Source organism: Dromaius novaehollandiae, chromosome Z (assembly GCF_036370855.1).
Source record: "Dromaius novaehollandiae isolate bDroNov1 chromosome Z, bDroNov1.hap1, whole genome shotgun sequence".
In the NCBI taxonomy this organism is placed as follows: domain Eukaryota; kingdom Metazoa; phylum Chordata; class Aves; order Casuariiformes; family Dromaiidae; genus Dromaius; species Dromaius novaehollandiae.
Window position 1 is genome coordinate 40,041,202 of NC_088132.1, and position 19,488 is coordinate 40,060,689.

The window sequence follows — 19,488 nt, forward strand, 5'->3', positions numbered from 1 at the left end:
ATTAGGAAACAACATTATACATAGTTGTTACACTGTTGCTTACCACGCAGTCAATTTTTCCCTACTGCATGGCTAAATCCTTTTTGCTGTTTGTCTTTTGTATGTGCAATCCTTAAGTGCCCAGGCAAACAAATACGACAGCTTGCTCCCAGCTTTAAGTTGTAACTCGTTTATAGCATGGCACATTTTAGTACAGAGGCAGTCCCAGGCTCAGCTTTTGCCCTTAAGCCTCACAGAATCTCTGTGCACGTGGAAAAGTATGGCACTGTCTGGAGCAATAGTCATGAAGGCAAGGCAGTCCTTTGTGGGTGGTTGGCGCTGTATTATTCTGACCGGCTACCTTGTCCCTCTAAACCATTCTTTTCGTTTCAGAAAGGCCTTCTTCAGGAAACAAGGTGGGTGGCAAACCAGGTCAGTGCACGCTTGAGTCAAACAGAAGCAAAGCTCTTCTCCAGAACTCCCCAGTTCCTGGTTTTGAGTTCATGGACCTCTCCTGCATGTACCTAGTGTTGCCCATGGTGGTATTTACCAGTGTTGCTCATGACAGTCCATAATCATCTGTTCTTCTTCCCTGCAGCGTGACAGTCTTTGTATGACTGCCTCCTAGCTCACCTGTTTCCAAATTTGTTTCCACTTGCAACTGCACTTCCCATTCCACAGCACCTGGATTTGGTTCACAATCCTCCTGCTAGTACAAGCTACTGAAATCACCCTGCGCTGCGGTCCCTGGGAGTTCCCCAGGCTCGATCGTGGTGTGGTGGTGTGCTGAGAGAGCAGCTTAGCCAATGAATCACGCCTTCCCGACTCCCAGCTTTGAGCCCACTTTTGCAGCCTATGCCTCGTGCTGACACTGGTGGCCCTGCAGTGACCCTGTTCAGGCAGTTCATCCAACTTAAATTGTTTTTTTATAAGGTAGGTTTTTGCATCAATTCCTTGAATGTATGGCCAACCATGGGAGTGGACAGGAAAGAACTACAGTAGCCCTGAACCTGACTTAGCTCCATGGCAGCACACCCTGTATGAGGCTATAGCTTTTGCAACAAAAATAATAAACGCAACAGGATTTCAAATGAATATGTTGGTATTTGAAACCATGAGCCAAGCATGCAAGTAGAAAGGTGGCACTTTGACTTAAGCTGGCAAAAGACACTGGAGAACTACACATGTCATTCAAATACCGTTGCTTGAGAACTGCTGTCTTGAGAGTTCCTTCACATCTCTAAAACATGTATTAAATTTGAACTTCAGAGAGGGGATTTTTCTGGGTACACCACCAGTTACAGCAAGAAATTTAAGTTGTTCATTCTTACTAAAGGCAAAGCCTAGAATAAAAAGGATCTATGTAAGAAAGCAGAAGAGACTGGACATGTAAAAGAATGGTACTTTCCGTAAAATTTAATGGACTTTCCATACTACAGTGAGTCTACAGCTAGTCACTAAACATGTGATCATCCATGATCCCCCAAAAAGGGAACAGTGCAGTGCATAAGAGAGTATTAAGTGCAAACAAGAAGCTCCCAAATTGCAGAACGCAGAAAAGCGTTACAAAGCAGTCACTGCGGAGTTCCTCAGGTCTCTGACATGGGGTGGAGGGGAGTGTTAATTTGGATTTAAATATGAATATTGAATACTCAGGCTAATTCTGCATTAAATTGGTAGTGTGGACATACGTACCTATTAGCCTGAAGAACAGATTATCAAGATCTGTCATAAAACTAGTTTATATTTTGCCTTGTATTTAGCATTGAGGGATTTCTCTTAAACTTGCTCTGTTGTTTAAGACTCTCTAGCTTAGAAATCATGCTTCCAGTGTTTTAAAATGAAAATCTGGTTTCAGATTTTCTGGCCTGTAGTGAGAGGAGTTGCTGGTTTCTGTGGAGTCCTGGAACCACATGCCTAGAGCAGATGCTGGCTCTGTTCCAGAAGCAGCTAAGGTTGGGCTGGTTTTTGATCACTGCCACTTGTGCTGGTAGGCCGGGACAGCAATGCTTTGCAACACAGGAACCCTCTAACTTCCAGCCTACATTTATTCACGGGCAATGTATGCTCATTTGAACTTGTGGCAACATTTTCCTTTGGCTTAAACTGCTCCCTTTGCTCTTCAGATGCATACATAGAAAGAACATTTAGCTACAACTACAAAACCGCAGTGGAGAAATATGAAACCCAGCAGCAAAACCATCTTCATGTTGTACGTGTATCTACTACCAGCAGGTCTGAACTACATCAGAAGGCCCTGAAGATGTACATACACACAATATACTTTATTTTGGATGCAGAACTGATAACATCACAATTGCCCAACCTATCTGCAGTTACTAATTTCAGGAGATGATCCCTTGTGTAGTAATTCACCAGTTAATTATTTCAGCTGATTTCTAGTAGGCGAACTGCAAAGACCTAGGAGTTGAATTCAGTTTTACTATGCCAGAGACTCTCTCTGTATTGTTTACTATTATATCTGGTTATTAAGCTGAATAGAGCCTGTATCTAAAGCCTGACCTATATCTACAGTTTTTTTTTGACTCCTTAAGCGCAGGCACTACTGACGCTGGAAACCCCGGGCCGGGCCGGGCCGCCTGTGAGCGCCGCGCTCCAACGGTTCCCCCTACCCGCTAGCCCCGGCACGCTCCCTCCAACGGCGGCACAAGCACCCGGCGCCCCCATAGGCGGGACGAAGGAGCCCCCGCGCTCTGATTGGCTGAGGGCCCACGAGGGGCGGCCCCACACGGAGGGGCGGGGGCTTTTCAGCTCCAGGGAGCGGCAGCGTAGGCCATTTTCTTTGCCCTCGGGCGGCCCCTGGCGGCGGTGGCCCTGCCGCCACGGGCCGGCATGGAGCAGGGCGCCCCGGCAGGCGGGAGCGCGGGGGCTGCGGGCGCGGCTCCTGCAGCCGTCGCCCCGGTGGTGGTGGTGGAGGAGGAGGAGGAGCGCGAAGGCTGTGCGGGCCTGTGGGAGCTGCCCGTGGAGCGCTGCGAGAGGCGGCCCGAGTGCAGCCGCTGCGGGTGAGGCGGGGCCGCGGCCGCTGAGGCGCCGCAGAGGGGGTAGGCGGAGCCGGGAGGCCCGGCGGGGCGGCGGGAGGCGGTGCCGGCGGCTGCGCGGTGCGGCCGGGCCGGCAGGGGATGGTGGCGGGTCCTCGTGAGGCCGCGCGGCGACCGTTGGCGGCTCGCGCCCGCGGGCGGGGCGCTGTGCTCGGCGGGGCCGCCGTTGCAGCCGCTGCCGGCCGTTGCTCAGGCACTTCAGCGGGTTTTTTGTTAAAACATTTTTTAAGTAAGTCTACAGTAGAAAGGGTTGTTTTCTTTTCAAAATCGGTCGCAGGGTGATGCTTACATCGCTGTAAGCAGGAACCTTGTAGCGCCTAAGGAAAATGGGTTTACTTGTTTAAGTTTTGGTAAACTGAGTGTTTGAGAAGAGCTTAATTATGGTGGTGGCTTGCTTATTAAGCCACTGACTGTCACACGTGTAGTGCTCTCAGCTACTTAATTGAAGTTGAAATCTCATTGAACCCTGGGACGTCTCTGCGGCTGTTCATTGCTATGTGTGTGTATATACTGGTGTTGAAGCTAGCTGTGGAGTTGAGTTTCAGGTTATCCATTAACGGTTTAACTCTTCCAAAGTTGTCTTCCTTGTGTTCCTTCCTAAGGGTTGGGAAACAATTTCAGTTGCTTTTCGCACAGAAATGTAATGGAAGCTTGAGATACAGTACAGGTGGGAAAAGTTTGTGTGGGTTTATTACTGTTGGTCAGGCACTGGTTTTAAAATTATATGTACTATAAAAAAAGCTTTATATAGTATATCTATCTATCTATTTATATATGTGTATTTCCCTTTGGAAGGGTTCCCTGCCTGTTTTCATGGAGAGCTTAAATTTGGTTGTACTAGATTAGATCCAGTATCTGTCTTGCTTAGGATCTCTTGTACACAGTCTGCCTCACTGAAGCTCAGACAACTTGGAAAATGCCTCTGAAAGACTTCAGGGGTTTAAGGTGGGGAGGGGAGAGTCTGGCATGACTGAGTATCATATAGTGAAGTACATAAAACCTCAGTAAAGCTGCCAAGTGCTGCTACCTTATCAAAAGAAGTTTAAAAGCAAGAAACTCCTTCTACTTAACAATTTTATAGATGCCTTTGAAATCTATTCAAGTGCTGGCAAATGGATGTGTTAATACAAGGTGATGTGAACTCAGATTTGTAAAGTATTCACTTACTTTTGATCTTGTATCACATGCATACACACATGCACACAGTTCCTTTTAATGAAGTGAGTTGGCTGTATGTCAGCCTCAGAATTCAAGAGTGTATTCTTTAGTGAAGTTCTGCAAATAACTTTCATAAATAGTCTTTAAAAAAGTCAATGAGGTTTATTAGACCTGTTATGTGAGCATTCTGATACTATTTCTAAGTTTGAATTTATAGTTTATAATAGAGCACTTGGCTCTGTTTTTAACACCCTTTCAGTTAGTTGCAGGCAGCTACTTGATCACCTCTTTGCCTCAGTTTTGCCAGACTATTCAAGCATAGCTCAGTGTCCTGCAGTATGTTTGTGTAGTACTCATTTTGAGGGAATTACTCATGGGTAATAGAAAATGCTGCTACTTATGTGTAGTGTATGAGATATGCTAATATTTAGTATATGTTTTTCTTCTGTTTCCCTGTAAATCACTAAATAGAATAGCCATGTGTTTGCTGAGCATAGTACTATGTTGGTTTGTGTGCCTAGATCTAAAATATTATGGATACCATACTTAATCTGTGTACTGTATGAATGTTCTTTGGTAATGGTTGATAATGACCTATGAAGGAACGGTCACACTTCATTTTTTCTCAAAAAATGTATAATGTTTTTGGCAGAATTATTAATAAATGCAGGGTACTTATGTAAGCTCATAGGAAGACTGAAGAAGCAATGTGCTTTTTCTTCAGCACAAGTAAATATATGCAGCTTCCTTTATAGCATGTTGCTAAGGTGTTTAAATGGAGTAAACATGAATTTTAATGTTCAATTAATTATCAGAGAAAGTGGAAATAAGCATGCAATAACTTTTTAGCAATACCTTCTGCATCAAAATTGCTTCATGGGTTTTGATTTCTTTGCTCTGAAATTATGAGCTCTAGGCACTTATTTTCACAGCTTTAAGTTTTATTGCAGTTTTTTACTTCCTGAATGTATTGATTCCTTTTTGGTGCTTAGTAAGCTTTTTATGAAGCTAAAGCTGTATATTTTCTTGTTGTTCATGACCTGTAAAAAGTGACTTACTGTCCTGCAGCATAAGAGATTAAAAGAAATCCATGCATTTCCTATGCATTATATTTATATTGAAAAAGGGAAAAAAATACACATGGCTAGGTGACAGGCATCACTTGAATGCATTTAATTATTCCTGCTTCTTAAGTGTTGTACCAAAGGTAATTTTTTTTAAAAACAACTGTTAGCACTTCTAAAGACTTCTAAATCAGAGCAATATTTTTGCTGAATTTATTCTTGTTGACTATAGTTAAATGTATAAAGTGGGTTTACAAGTACATGTCAAAATTTTATCATCTGTCTGGGTAGCTAAGTTGATTGGAGTTTAGAGGGAGCTGAATTTGCACAGCATGAGGAGAGAGAAAGGAAAAGGCTGAGCAGGTGAAACAGAAAAGTGAGATCTGTTCCTGTGAGTGTTAACAAGCTCTGCAGCAATTAAAGGCCAGGTTGTGCCAGTAATTACTTTCCTCTATCAAGAGGGATAGGTGTGCCCTGTGACTAGGCACAGTCTTGTAGGGCTCCAGGAGGGAGTTGCAGCATCCTGTCAGTCGATGTGAGTGTACGTACATTGCTGCTGTGAAGGAGAGCAAGGATAAGCTAGCATCATGGAAGAACCAAAATACAATTTAGGTTCAGGTCAGAGCAGAAGCTTTATTACTGTAGCTATAGGAGAGAACCCAGAGCAGCAGAGTGGCAGGCTCTGCCAATTTGAACTTTGCCCAAGTGAGGTGGTTATGGAGTTGATATACATTTGGGTTATGTGACTTGTTTTTCATAGAACTACAGCTATGTGTCAGATGGAAAAAAAGGATGTGATAAGTTATAACAGGGAGTAGGAGACATGGATAAGGATCTCTAACAGTACAGCTAGTACTTCCTTTTACAAACAGTACATTTCTTCTGTAATTGAGTCATACTCACTTGTCAATGCCATTAGGTCATGCTGCAGGTATGTCTTTGCCAGACAGGTCTGCATAGGCCTATGAAGCATTAATATTTCACTTCTATTCCCCCGCTTGGAGACTTAGTCTCATATCATCTTTCTCTCAAAGGTCTAGAGGATGGTGGAAGGGCTGCGAATGCCCTAATTATGACTCCTGGGAACCCAGGGTTGATCATTGCATATGCTGTACTGCCCCATCGCCTGTTCTTGCCTCTAGTCCTTAAAATTATAGTCATTAGTCTAAACACTTCTTTCTCTTCTTCCTTATCCTTTAATATAATCAGCATTGTCGTTCTGGCCTCTGCTACAGTTATGCCTCGTTCTATCCTTTTACGCATTAATTTGCCCCAACATGGGATTAACTGAACCAATACATACACAAGTCATCAAGTCAGTCCTAAGGAAATACACAGTCTTAAGCAGTTTTGCTAGCCATCCTTCTAGGTCTGGGAGCCAACCCCACTAATCAAAAGATTTTTCTTCAGCTGCTTTATGTGAAACTGCTATGGTGTCTTTAATTTGGTTGTCCTGAAACACCATCAGCATTTACTGCCCTTGAAGGTAAGGGAACCGCAGGAAAATTGGGAGTGTATAAAGTAGATCAAGTAATGCCAGTAATGCCTAGGCAAGAAACAATCTTGCTGTTAACAGGGTAACATAAATAAAGGCTAGTCTGGCCTGAAGGTAAAGGAGTGATGATGTTTCTGACCTTCTAGCTATCCTAACTGCATTTCTGAGATTGTGGCATGGAGGGCGGAGAGGTAGGGTTACTGAATGCTGCTGGACCGAAGGATTGTCAATTTGGTCTGTAAGGGTATTCTGACTTGCAGTGTCCTTGTTTGCAATAGTGACATGAATTGTCAGGAGGACTAAAATGTCCCCCAAATTGTTGATCAAAGCTTCTTCCCACTGCTCCCCTTCTCCTGCCCCAGCCTCTTGTAGCTCCTCTATATCTGTTAGTATTTCTAGGAGTAAAATGTTGGATTTGCGGTGCCAGGAGTTTAGTCTCACTGTTGATCTCTGCACTGTTGATATGCAGTGCTGTGATTAGCAATGGTGACTGTCCCAATAAGAGGCTTAGTCTGCCACCCGATGGTAATAGATAGTAATTGCTCTTGAATATTTGATTGCAAGCCTTGAACAAAGGCAGCTGTCACAGCTTCTGGAGCATTTTTAGCAGCCTAGTCTATGTCAGAGTGCCTGCTAAAGACTTCCTGGAGGCAGTCCATGTAATCTGCAGGGCATTACCCCTCCTTCTGTTTACAATTATTTTGGCCCAGTCTGTTTTTCTTAGGCAGACTGGCTGGATTGCCTCAAGAAGACAATCCTGAGCTGACACAAGTTCTCTATCATTACCTGGGATGTTGGGAGGCCAGGCAGCTTTGGTTATTAGTTGCTATCTGACTTCACGTGGCATAACAGCCCACAAGAGTTCGTTCATATTGGCTCAGTTTGGATTGTAACAACTATAGGAGTAATTATAACAATTACAGTCTCCAATTCCTCTCTAAATTTTTGAGGTTCTTCCCTTATGTTTGGAAATTCTTTGACGAGGCTTCTTAAGTGTCCAAGGGTCTCTGGGGTGTGAACAATGAGCATGTCTTCTGGTCCTGGTACTTGCCATTGAAAGTGCCCGTATTACAGGTCCCTTCTGGGTTCTCTCAGCGGTTGGAGAAAAATTGGGCATGTCCTGATAACCTGGGGGTGTTTATGGCACCTCTGGTATTACAGGGGCAGGGCAAGGGAGTTCTAAAATATCATCCTTAGTCTCTTCCTCTTCTTGTAGAAATTGCTTGGGAGCAAATGGCATAAGATACTGCTAGGGTTAGGAGGGAGTCAGTGTTTCTAATGGTTCTGTAAGATGCTTTACTTGATCTTTCAATTTTTTTCCAGAGAGTCTCAAATGTCTGCTTTGGGATTCTGTTTTTCTTTTGGAGGCCTCCTTTACCAATCAAAAAGATGCATGTTATGAAGAGAAGTCATTTCAGTATTTCTTCCTGAATTGTATTTATTGCCACTGATGCTTTCTAATACTCAACAGCATGATAGCAAACTTGGTTTTGGAGGTCCAATAGCTGCATCATGCTGTTTGTATTTGGCAGATGGTGTGCTGTGCTCTTCTGTATACTGCATATGCAGAGGAAAACATTTGTGTGCACTATGATACTCCTTTCTAGCAGAGAAGGATGTAATTGTCACACACAAGCAACAGCAATATATCTTTGTGTAGGAGGGGCATACAGAAGCTTCTTAATAGGTACTTGAAGTATGTCAGAAGGTGGGTAACAATGCATGGGACTGAGAGAAACTATCTGATTTGATGCAGGTGAATTAGCTGTTCTGCTGAGTTACTTTTCTGCTGGTCAGGCATTAACTGCCTGCCTGCTGTGAGCAGGGGTATTGGATTGGCGGTGGAAAGTGGAACTGGGGAAGCTTCACTTGGATGAGCTTAAATTGCCATGAAAGAGAATGGTGAGATTACTTAATACTGCTAAGTCAAGAGTATCCCCATTCAAAATAAATGAAAATGAGTTTTATATATAAGTACATATAGACTTTTCTGAAATACAGGAGATGGTAGTGTAACCACTGATAGGGGGCACATGTTAATGCTGCCATTCCTGGCCCTTTGATCAAAAGCTGGCAGAAGGAAGTCATACCTATGACAGAGGAGTTGGTCTTGGCAAAGTTATAGAATAATGGGACCCTGGCAGACTTCATGTGCTGTAGCAGTTCGTAATAAAATTTAGTTCTGAGATGAGGCAAAAACCTGTAGAAATACTCGGTTATCTTTTTGTAACCAAGAAACTTGCTTTCTAGTTCTTGTAGTCACCGTCAAAGGAGGTTAGATTATGGTAATGCTACATACTGTAGTTTTACATGACTACAAATTGTAGCTTATATTAAAGTAGCTCCTGAGTGTCCACAGCATCAGCATTTGAAGAAGGTGTTTTGGTAAACAGGATTCAGTATTTTGCAGATGGGTCTAAAAGTGTGTGTGTGAGGTGATCACTGTGAAGAATTAATATTTTTGTCTTGCTTTGAATTTGTGAGGAAGGACTTCCTCAACAGCATAACTCTGGTTTTATGCTGGGGAGTTCCTAGCAGGGAAATACTGGAGAGAAAGATTAAGTTTTTAAAATAGTAGTTTTCAGCTGCTGCTGCTGCCAACTGGGTAAATATTTTTGTGTTTCAGTGTAACTGAAGGAAGGAAGAACACTTTATGGACTTTTGACCTTTGGAAATTAACTTGACTTTTTTATTTACTACTTTTTAAAAAGATATGATGCATTTGCAATTCTGTGGTACCCTTGAGTTGGCCTAGTAATTGCATGCATAGGTTAGTCAGGGTATTCCAGATGTGGGGGCAGAATTCCCTGAACTAGTAAATTGATAGAAACCTTTGTAAACTAATTTAAACACAGATGTGCCTGATTAAATATTTATAGAAAATACAGTCTAGGCACCTACAAGTCTGGTTTTTTAAAATAAACAAAGTTTACAAGTATTATCAGAGATTTCTCAAGCTGTCATTCAGTGTTTTTTAAATAGAAACATTTCAAGATTGTATGTGATTTAATACAGAGGGGTAAAGATGTAAAATCTTTCTGTTTCCACAAGCTTGTGTACAGAGGCAGCTGATAAGGTAAGAGATCTCGGTGCAAATCAGGTGCATAACCCTGATTTGGGGCTTTGTCAACCCTGCAGCAGACATGAGTTGCAGGAGGAAGAGCTTTATTATCATGACTTTATTCTTTTTGATACCTGATTTCTGTGTGTAGAGCCAGCTTGGGTATCTGTATACTTTAACAGAGGTCTGCATTAGTGCTCTTAGTGATTGGAAAGCTAGAAGGTGACTTAGACAATTAAATTGTTATCAGTGTGCCCGCCCCCAGACTTTGATTTGGTTGTGCCTTATTAGCCAGCAGAGAATCCATCTGGAAGACCACAGTGAATTACTATTTTTTGAAGCTTATCTTTAAATGTATGTGCATCAAGGAAAACATTTCCTTAAAGTTTTCACAGCCTAATGCAGACTTGCCTAACAATAAAAGTATATTTCTACAAATGCAAAAAGTTTGCTTACAAACTGTTGAAGTTTATTTCTATGTGAAGTGGTTATATAGATTTTTCCTGTTGCTGGAGCAACACAAATATTTATGGAGTAATATGTCAGCTTATCTGAAGAGCCTAAGAAATTCTAATGGTGTTGGGGATGTGGAAAGCAAAAGTACCTGAAAGCCTGGAAGGTTGTCACTCAGTTTTTTTTCCTTCTTAGAATTATATGTTCCTGTATGTCTTAGATATTTTTAATTTATTTTTAATAGATGATTCTCAAATAGGAATTTTAAAGAATGTAAGGAGGGACTCTTGAATTTCTGCACTTAAAATCCATGTAGAATTTACCCACAGTAGGTGAAGCTGCAACTTCACTGAAATTGGTGGATATATGGAAGATTGCAGAAATAAATAATACTGCCTGATGAAATGTGAGGTCTTTACTCCCAAACACAAGTTTATGGCTGACTTGTTGGCAGTATATCTTGTGTCTTGCTGCAGAGCTTCTAGCTGCTGCCATGTTGTTGTTCCAAATTTAGTTTTTTAATATTTCTGACTGCTTCTGTGAATACTGCTTGTTACCAAGGTATAAACAATTTGTACCACACTTTAGGAGGAAAAGCTAAAGGTAACTGAAAAAATTACCAAGCATTAGAACAGTTCCAGTGATGAGTGCCTTGGACCTCTCATAATCTTAACATGCTTTTATTCTTGCTGCTTTAAAATTATTATAGTTTGTGTACTAAACTTTCAGTGGCTTATATTGGTTAGAATTATAAAAATCAAGATGAAAATTGGTCAATGGGTTTCAGCTGACTTTCATTCTGTGCTTGGTGGATGTGTCTAGAATTTCTCATGCTTGTGTTTCTCTGGCCTGTATTAACCATTATGAGTGGTGCTAGTGGTCTTGATTAATTAAATTTTGGTGACTAGAATGTTACTACTTTCTACTTGGCTAAACTTCTAAGGCATTTACTCATTTCCTATTATATTGTGATTAGATTAATGAGTAGTGACCTTTCTAGGACACTTTATTTTGTGCTCAGCTGTTTTGGTTAGCATTCATTTTGATCTGCTGGCATGAAAAAAGGAGGGGGGAGGATGGCAGCTATGTCAGGATGGCCATGTCCTTTGACTGCGGGTAGCTGTTGGCTCGTAGCAGCACATCTAGAGACAAGAGCTGCAGCAGAGAATAATCTTGTTAATTAAAGCAACTCTAGTACCTTTTGATCTGCTGCTTTTCCGTAATTATATCAACTGCAACTTTGCCCTGGGGAGGGTAGTTATTGTAAGAGAAAGCAAAGATGTTTCAACAGTGATTAAATTGGTGAGGTCTAATCATAAGGAATACTGTAAAGACAAATAGTTCCTTTACAAGAATCACTATTGATTTTTATAAACATAGCATAAGGCAAAACATAAAACAACATCCATTTTCCTTTTTATGCCTTAATGGTTATGAAAATAGATTAGATCTGAAGACTTTTTGTTCATAAACCCATAAGAAGCTGGTTTAATCACAGCTCATTCTGGTAATATTTTCTTGTAATTTCTGGTAAAGAGTATGGCATAGGTGGATTCACTTCAAATGTGGTGCCAATAAACAAGAGCAGTATTTTCTTTTGAGGAAAGCTGGTCCTGGCATATCCCAGTGCTTCTTATGACAGTCTGGTGCTGCAGAGCTTTCTTGTAAAAGCGTGTGATTGAGATGTTCTCAAGCCTAGTCAAATTTCATTTTTACAGTCCCAAGCTTTCCTGTCACTTCATATTCACAGCTCAAACCTTCTTCACTTGCCTCTGTATGTCTAGGACTTCTTAAGGCTCTTCCTGCCTTCCCTTGAGGATGTTATCAGAATGATCTGAATTCCTCTACCTGTTGGTTTTTGCCTGCTTTTCACTTAATGCATTTTTCCTGCCTTCTGTTTCAGATATGGAAGGTGGGTTTTGCTGTCTTCTCTGCTTCTTTTGGTTGACTATTTCATTCCATCATCTTATCTCTCTTTCAGATTCATCTTTCACAATGCAGCTGTACTTTGCTTTCTCATTTCTGAAGTCAAATATTGTCTATAAGCTCTGGATTCTGTTTCTTTTGGCTCTTTTGTAGTTGTGCCTTGGTCATGCTTCTGCTCCTCAAGCTCTGCTGAAATGGCTGCTGTCAAAATCTGTAATGCTTTTTGCTCAGAAATAATCCACCTTTAAGTTCCTTGCTGTGTCAGCCAATTAGTAGTAGACTGTTTTTGCTGGAAACATAGCTTTCCTTTGGCTTCTCAGACATTTTACTCATCTATTTCCCCCTTTCCCTCACTGTCTTTTTCCATGCTGTTTTTGGCTTATACTAGTTATGTTTGCCACTACTAGTGAGGGCGTGTACGTTTTGTTTTTTTATTCTCCTCAGTTTCTAAAGCTATTTAACTTCTGTACAATATGGAAGACCTGCAGAACTGTCTGTAACAGATGGCTTTGGTTTCATCTCAGATTTGCCTGTTTAATATGTTTTTGTGTATTTCCAGATATGAGATGAGCAAAGGAGACTGTTTCTGTGCTGTGCTTCATTTTTTTGTCTTGCTGGGCCCTATGTAAAAAAAGAGTTTTTGGAGCCTCTCACTTTGGCTTTTCTGGCACAATAGTAGTAGGTAGAAAATTTATGCTAAGAAGTTGAATGCAATCTTTTCTTACCTAATGCGTAGCCACCTACTTACTGTTGCTACTTTTCTGTGTGTGTGCAGTTTCATTAAGCTCTCATTGAAAGCTTCAATGGACAAGATGGTTGATCTTGATTTCTTTCTACATGTCTTTCCTATTGTGATGCATTCTGTGTCTGTGCTAATGATTGACAATATAATTCTTTGAGGTCTTTTTTAAATAGATAATCAACTGTCACCCAGAACTCTAGAGACTTTAAATGAGTGAGTGTGCATGCTGTTAAACTTTCAAGAGTACCTTAAAAGACACTTTCTGTGTGAATTTTCAGTGTTTGCTAATACAGTCTTTGAGTATCATATCTGTATCTTGTATTAATAAATCTTTGTCTTATGGTGTCATGGAAATGGGCATTGTTCCCTATATTTATATTTAGTTCAAAAGTGTAGTTTAATGATGCTGAAAATAGGTGAATCATGCACTGGGGAGACAGTAAGTGGAGCAAATTGGAATGACTGTGAAATGTTCAAGAATGATTTACTTAAATGCTTCCTTCAGAAAGTGGGAAGAAAGTGATCTCTAGCTTAAGTAAAAGAAAACGCCTGGAGTTCTACGTTTAGTAAAGAAGCCAGACAATCTGGAGAAATCCACTGCCAGAAAACTTAGTCTTTTTTGGTATTGTTTGTTTTTCCTGAAGCTATAAAGAATGAAAGGACGCTTCTTTATGGTACTCATTGTGTGCTAATGTTTCTATTACATTCTTAAAATGTTTTTAAAGTATATAATTTAATGGGAAAAAGGGTGTATTTGTATCACGTGACACTTTCCAGTAGTACTTGGAATGCATGTTAAATAGCAATGACTAAAGCTAGATGGTTTTACTGGTCTCAATAACCTTTTCATCTAAGATGTTTCAAAAGAGATGTCAGAATTGTTTCAAGGTAGCTAATAGTGTGTTTGTTTCCTTTTTGTAAAGTCTTGAATAAAGGCAATCTCGGAGGAGTGGCAGAAAGCCAATATTGTGATTATGTATGTTTGAATATGATAAACTTCAACTTAATGCTGGTTACCAGCTTGATGTTTTTCCAGAGATCAGCGCTAAAACTGGCATAGAACTTGACATAGAACTATATTTATGAAGGGGTTGATTAAACAGAAGGTTTTAAAAAAAACTTCTAAAACTCACTCTCTTTGGTATTATATATTGAGTCAATGAAGATATTGATATAACTAAATTCCTGTAGAAAAGAGAAATAGCAGTGTTGAAAAACTGATATGATAAACATTAAATGGAAAATTAGTAGGTCTCAATATAACTGCAGTTAAGGAACTCTGGAACAATTGTTTCTTGGGCTGATAACCAGAGGCTTGGTTTTTAGTCTCTGAGTAACTCTTTTGTTTTTTCCTCCCTGTAGCCCAAACTTAGTGACAATTTTCAGATGTTAAAAGATGGAATAATAAGAACTGTCCTTGAGTAATCTAGGGGTGTTACAGAGCAATGAATTGATACAGGAATCTTCCACCTAGCAGGAGAGAGTGTATGGTGGAAGTGCCACTGAGAGGCGAGTGGATGATCGCTGGATTATGGGTATCTTAGTCACTGGTCTGTAGTTAACAGACTTGAGTTTGAATTCAAAGTATGACAAAATCAGCTCAGTCATGAGGTGAGACTGGTGTGAGATGGCGGTAATTAGCAATGGCTCATTTTGTGAATACTGGATTATATTTTTGATGGCTGGAACGTGGTAAATCAAGAGTGTTATTTTATAAAAGATCAAGAAGGGTGATTTAGAGGGTTCTTACGATTTGTTTCTTGTATGGGACAGCAGAACTGGTCCCCTCTAGTTTTATAACATCTGGAAATTGTTTTTCTTGATAGTTCTGTATTCAATGTTACATATGCACTATTTGGGAACAATCCTAACTTTTTCTCTGTATTTCTAGTAGGATTTGGTATAGAAAATTAACTGCTCTTTAATAAAGAAATGGAGTTTTGAGTCTGTAACATGATTAGGGTTTAAATGTGTCTTGTTATTTTTAATAGAAGAGCTTGTTAATTGTATCCTCTAATGGGGAATTTCTTCATTAAAATAGCAAAGAGGTGGGCAATTAAATCCAGGTGTGCTGTTTCTATTGGAGACCTACATCTAATTCTCTATGAACATCTAAGCTCTTTTGAAAAGCCTAATGTATGAAAAAACAGGCAGCTAGTGCTGATTAAGTGCCTTCTGGAATATGTCATCTTCAAGGAGATGGTGGTTGGTGGTTTTTTAGCACAAGCTTTTCTTTCTATCTATGGCGCCCTCATGCCTTATAAAATTTAAGCAGAGATTCTGAAGGGTACGTATGCATTTTAAACTCAAGTGGTTTCAAAGGGATCTAGGCATCTATCTTAGTGCTTTAGTCTCTAAAACCGCTTTGGTAATGATTTTGACATCTACAACTGTACAGTGGGTGTAATTGTTCAAACCCTGTTGAAGCTAGTTTTTCTTTAATATCATTCTGTTATGAGCCACTGCTTTGGTTTGGTGTTTAGAGGCATCTGTTACTGTTTGCAAGCATAGATTAAGTATCAGTTTTGAGGGGAGAGGGGAAATAAAATTTAACCAGAGCAGTACTACATCACTGATGAAATAGTGTACCCACAAAAGCAAGTGGGGGAAGGGGAAAGAAGGAAAAACAGCATGCCCATGTGCATTTGCCAGACCGGTTAATGGCTATAATGGTGTCTGACCAGGTTTACAGGCTTTCAGATAGTGATGGTTACATTCATTTGAGTTGGTAAGAACATTAGGGTTTTTGACAGCTTTCTGCAGCACCTTGGAAGCCAAGCTAAGGAGACATGGATTAGATAAATGGGCTATGAAGTGAACAAAGAACTGGCTGGACCATTGAGCTCAAACGGTAACTCAAGTCAGCAGTTGAAGGTTTATCTGGCAGCTGCTTAGGAGAGGCCTTTCCTCAGGGTTTCATATAGTGCCCAAAGCTGGTTAACACATGCCCAGACTTGCAGGAGAGACTTCAGAGAGGTTGCTGAACTGTCTTGTCAAGAGGAACTTCATGAAAGTCAACAAAGACAAACTGAAAGCCCTGCACCTGGGACTGAACAGCCTCTGGTAGCATTGCAGGGCTGGGGACTGGCTGGTGAGGGAGCAGTTCTGCAGCAAAGAGCCTGGGTGGGCAGCAGAGCAGGTCAGGTGTAAGCCAGCTGGGTGCCTTGGCAGCAGAAGCAGCCCACTGCACCCTGGGTTGCTTCAGCAAGAGTGTAGCCAGCAGCCTGAGGGAGCTGGCCACTCCCCCAGCACTAGTGAGGCTGTATCTGGAATAGTGTCCTGTTCTGGACCTCCCAGCACAGGTGAGGAGAAAGATGGGAGTGAGTCCAGCAGCAAGCTGCTGAGGTGCTAGAGTATATGGTGTGTGACGAAAGGGTAAGGGAACTGGGCTTACTTAGCTTGGAGAAAAGAAAGATGGATCTAATTTGAGCCTTTCACTGCAATGGAGGAGGAATTACAGATCCAGATTCTTACAGTTTCAGGGATAGGACAAGGAGTAAGTCACAAGCTGGAAAGAGGTAAATTCTGTTTGAATGTAAGGAAAAATATTCACCATGAGAGTGGTTACATGTTGGAACGGGTTGCCTGGTAAGACTGTGAAGTTTCTGTCCTTGGAAGTGCTCAGAATTAGCCAAGGTCCTGAGGAACCTGATCTAACTTTGAAATTCACTCTGCTTGAAATAGGAAGCTGATGTAGATGACCTGCAGAGGTTCCTTCCAGTATAAATTATTTCATGAACCTGTTTTTTTTAATAGTTTTGTACTGGTATTGTGCTGTGCCTGGACTAGTACTTATAGCCTCAGCACAGGAAATGCTAGTTGTTTTTCCATTTAAAATCACACTGTTGTGGCACATCTTGTTCCCATCAGTCTTCTACTGATGTACTTGGGTGGACTTTATCCCTGTTTTCGTTGAATTTTGAGCATGCTTGCCAGATATGCTGCATTAATTATTTTTTTTAAAAAAAGCCTTTCTGAATTATACAAGAAAGGTTCATGTATGTGTTAGACTTCTAACTTTCTTAAGCAAAAGAAAGTATTATTGTAAGGTGTTTCTCCTCAGGAGTGCTGCTTTCAAAGTGCCCTGAGTAGTCATTAGTTAGAAGTCAGTATGGGGTTCTGGGATTTGATGTGGCAAGTGCTATGTCCAGCATTTAAAAGTACTTGTGCTTATTTGCATGTGTACCTTAAACAGCATCTTACAGTATCCTCCAAAAAGCTATAGAATGACTTAATGAAGTTGATCTCTAGTTAACTAATGTGAAGTGTCCTATATTTTAATGCATTTTGTTATAGATTACTTGCTTTTTAGTAATGAAAACTCATTTTAAAAATGCCTGGCCTCATAAAATAATATAAAGTTATTAAACAGTTAAACAGCAAAAAAATTGTTGGATGTATTTCAAGATACTCCAGTTCATTGTGGCAAAAGGCAGTCAACAAATAGCTGACAAACAGCTAATAACATTTATGTGAAAAGTAGAATGTTAAATTTTGAAGAAGTGAAAACATATTCAGCAAAGTGTCTCCTATTTGAAAAAAGGACACTAGAGTGCAGTGTGGCATTTACAGTACACTGACAGCTTAGAGCTACCAGAAAATCTCTTGAACACAGCATTCATCTGCTTGCATGCTGCCTTTTTATGCAGTGTTAAAACTGAGGTATATAGAAATTCTCTGAATGAATGGAACTCCATTCTTTTACCACTTATGACAAACTTCTTTTCTTCTATTATTTTTTGGGGTGTTTGCTATATTAACAAAAGATTTCTAAAAAGTAACCTGTGGATGGCCTAAGTGAATGCTGAAATCTCTAAAAGTCGTGATGGTCACAAAATATAACAATTTTAGCTTAACAAGGTTGTGTAAAGCTTTACCAGAAGTGATGAGTTCACTAGACAACTTTAGCTGAAGGTTTTTTTAGTATTTAACCACTTTCCTAATACAGGTTATTTGTCATATGAAACTCTGTTAACTGTAATTGTTTGCTTATGTTTTGTTGAAGACAAACTACAGAGAATGGTAGAGTCTCCTTTTAACATGAATATGTACCTATTTAAAGAAGTAAGCTTGTCTGGTAGAAAGCATCCATGTTTTTATGTGAAAGCATAGGTTGGAATACTTCTGAAAGGTGTATGGGTTCTGAGCCTGCTTTTATTAAAAATCAGTGGCAGAGTTCACTTGATTTCATTTGGTGCAGGACTGGGCTTTTAATTCAACTCCTTTCTCATCTCCTCGTTTTATACTGGAATATTCTTTGTAAAGGTGTTTTGTATGGAAATGTGTTTTGCTAGTAACATACAATATATGTGCCATAGATGGTCTTTAAAATCCTGTATTAAATAAGGTAATGTTGCATAGTTAACTCCTTTAGTATTTGAAATTCAGGTTTATTGCTTATGTGGAGATAAAAAGTCACTTAAAATCAGTTTTGTTGATATTTGCTCTGTATGTTTTTGGAACAAGAGGAAGCTGTGGATGTAAAAACAAACAAGCCTCAAAACAAACCAAAAGCCTTTCATAAACTGTGACATGGAAGCTGAGAATGTTGGAAGCTTTTACTCTTGCATAGATTATTGCAAGGTTTGCCTTAATGACAAGGTGAAATGATCCTTTTTTAATAAAAAAAACAATAAAGCAGTGTGTGAAGCTTTTTGGGGTAATTTCACTTCAGATGGTAGACTAGTTTTACACCACTTCAGTTGCTGTTTGGACCACTGAATGTATCTGAAAGCTACTGATGCTGGCTCCAGCTAACCTTCTTCTAATCCTTCTGTTTCTCTAGCTGCCTTTGCTCTTGCTTACTTCCATGTCCACTATTATTTTCTTCTATACAGAGTAAAAAGAGCCTGTGTTTCCTGACTTGCACAGATGCCCTATTGGGGAGGAGAGGGGGAGGAGGACTGACTAGCCATAATATTTAAGAGTTCTCAGCAGTGAGGCTTTTGGGGCTGGTACTTGAGGGCTACCACTAGTAAGGCTACTGGGGACCCCAGGCTGAAGAGTATGCTGTCAGCTAGTCCTGGCAGGTTGGAAAAGTTATCTGTCAATCAGAAGTCTACAGTCATGTGGTGTATTTTGTCCTCTTATGAATTATCATGGAAGTTAGGTGCCAGCAGGGAATCAACTTAGTCTTGATACAGGAGAACTCTCAGGCTTGTAGTGTAGTTTCCTAAATGTTTTATAAGCCAGTTGAGCAACAAAGACACTGCTACTTCAGCAAAGCAGGGATAAACTTCCTGGGTTTTGTTAAGATCACATCAGGGCATGGATATTCCACATATTTTTTCAAACATTTATGAAATTGTAACATAAGTAACACTAGTGATGTGAGTAGTAAGTCCCATCCCAGTGCTGCTTTGGATCAAGATGGTATGCTGCTTTGGGTATACTTCACTTTTGAAGGTTTTTCTTCTTTATAGCTGGAAGGAAGATGGACAACACTGATTTTCAGTGGAAATAGTGGTATGCGTTGCAAAGCACACTTAGTGACTAGGCTAGTGACTTGGAGGAAGACAGGTCTGCTTGTTTGGAGTTGGGTGTGGGCTCCC

General features: G+C 40.4%; 1 protein-coding gene across 3 annotated transcripts in view; it reads left to right on the plus strand.

Moving 5' to 3' along the window:
- The first annotated feature begins 2,763 nt into the window (after nt 1–2,763).
- Nucleotides 2,764–19,488, plus strand: part of LOC112992390 (tRNA-uridine aminocarboxypropyltransferase 2) — a 110,122-nt gene continuing 93,397 nt past the window's right edge. For all 3 annotated transcript variants that reach the window (XM_064501376.1, XM_026115409.2, XM_026115410.2), the window contains exon 1: nt 2,764–3,002. In XM_064501376.1, the coding sequence (XP_064357446.1) occupies nt 2,833–3,002 (170 nt within the window). In that variant the 5' untranslated portion in view covers nt 2,764–2,832. The remainder of the gene's footprint in view (nt 3,003–19,488) is intronic.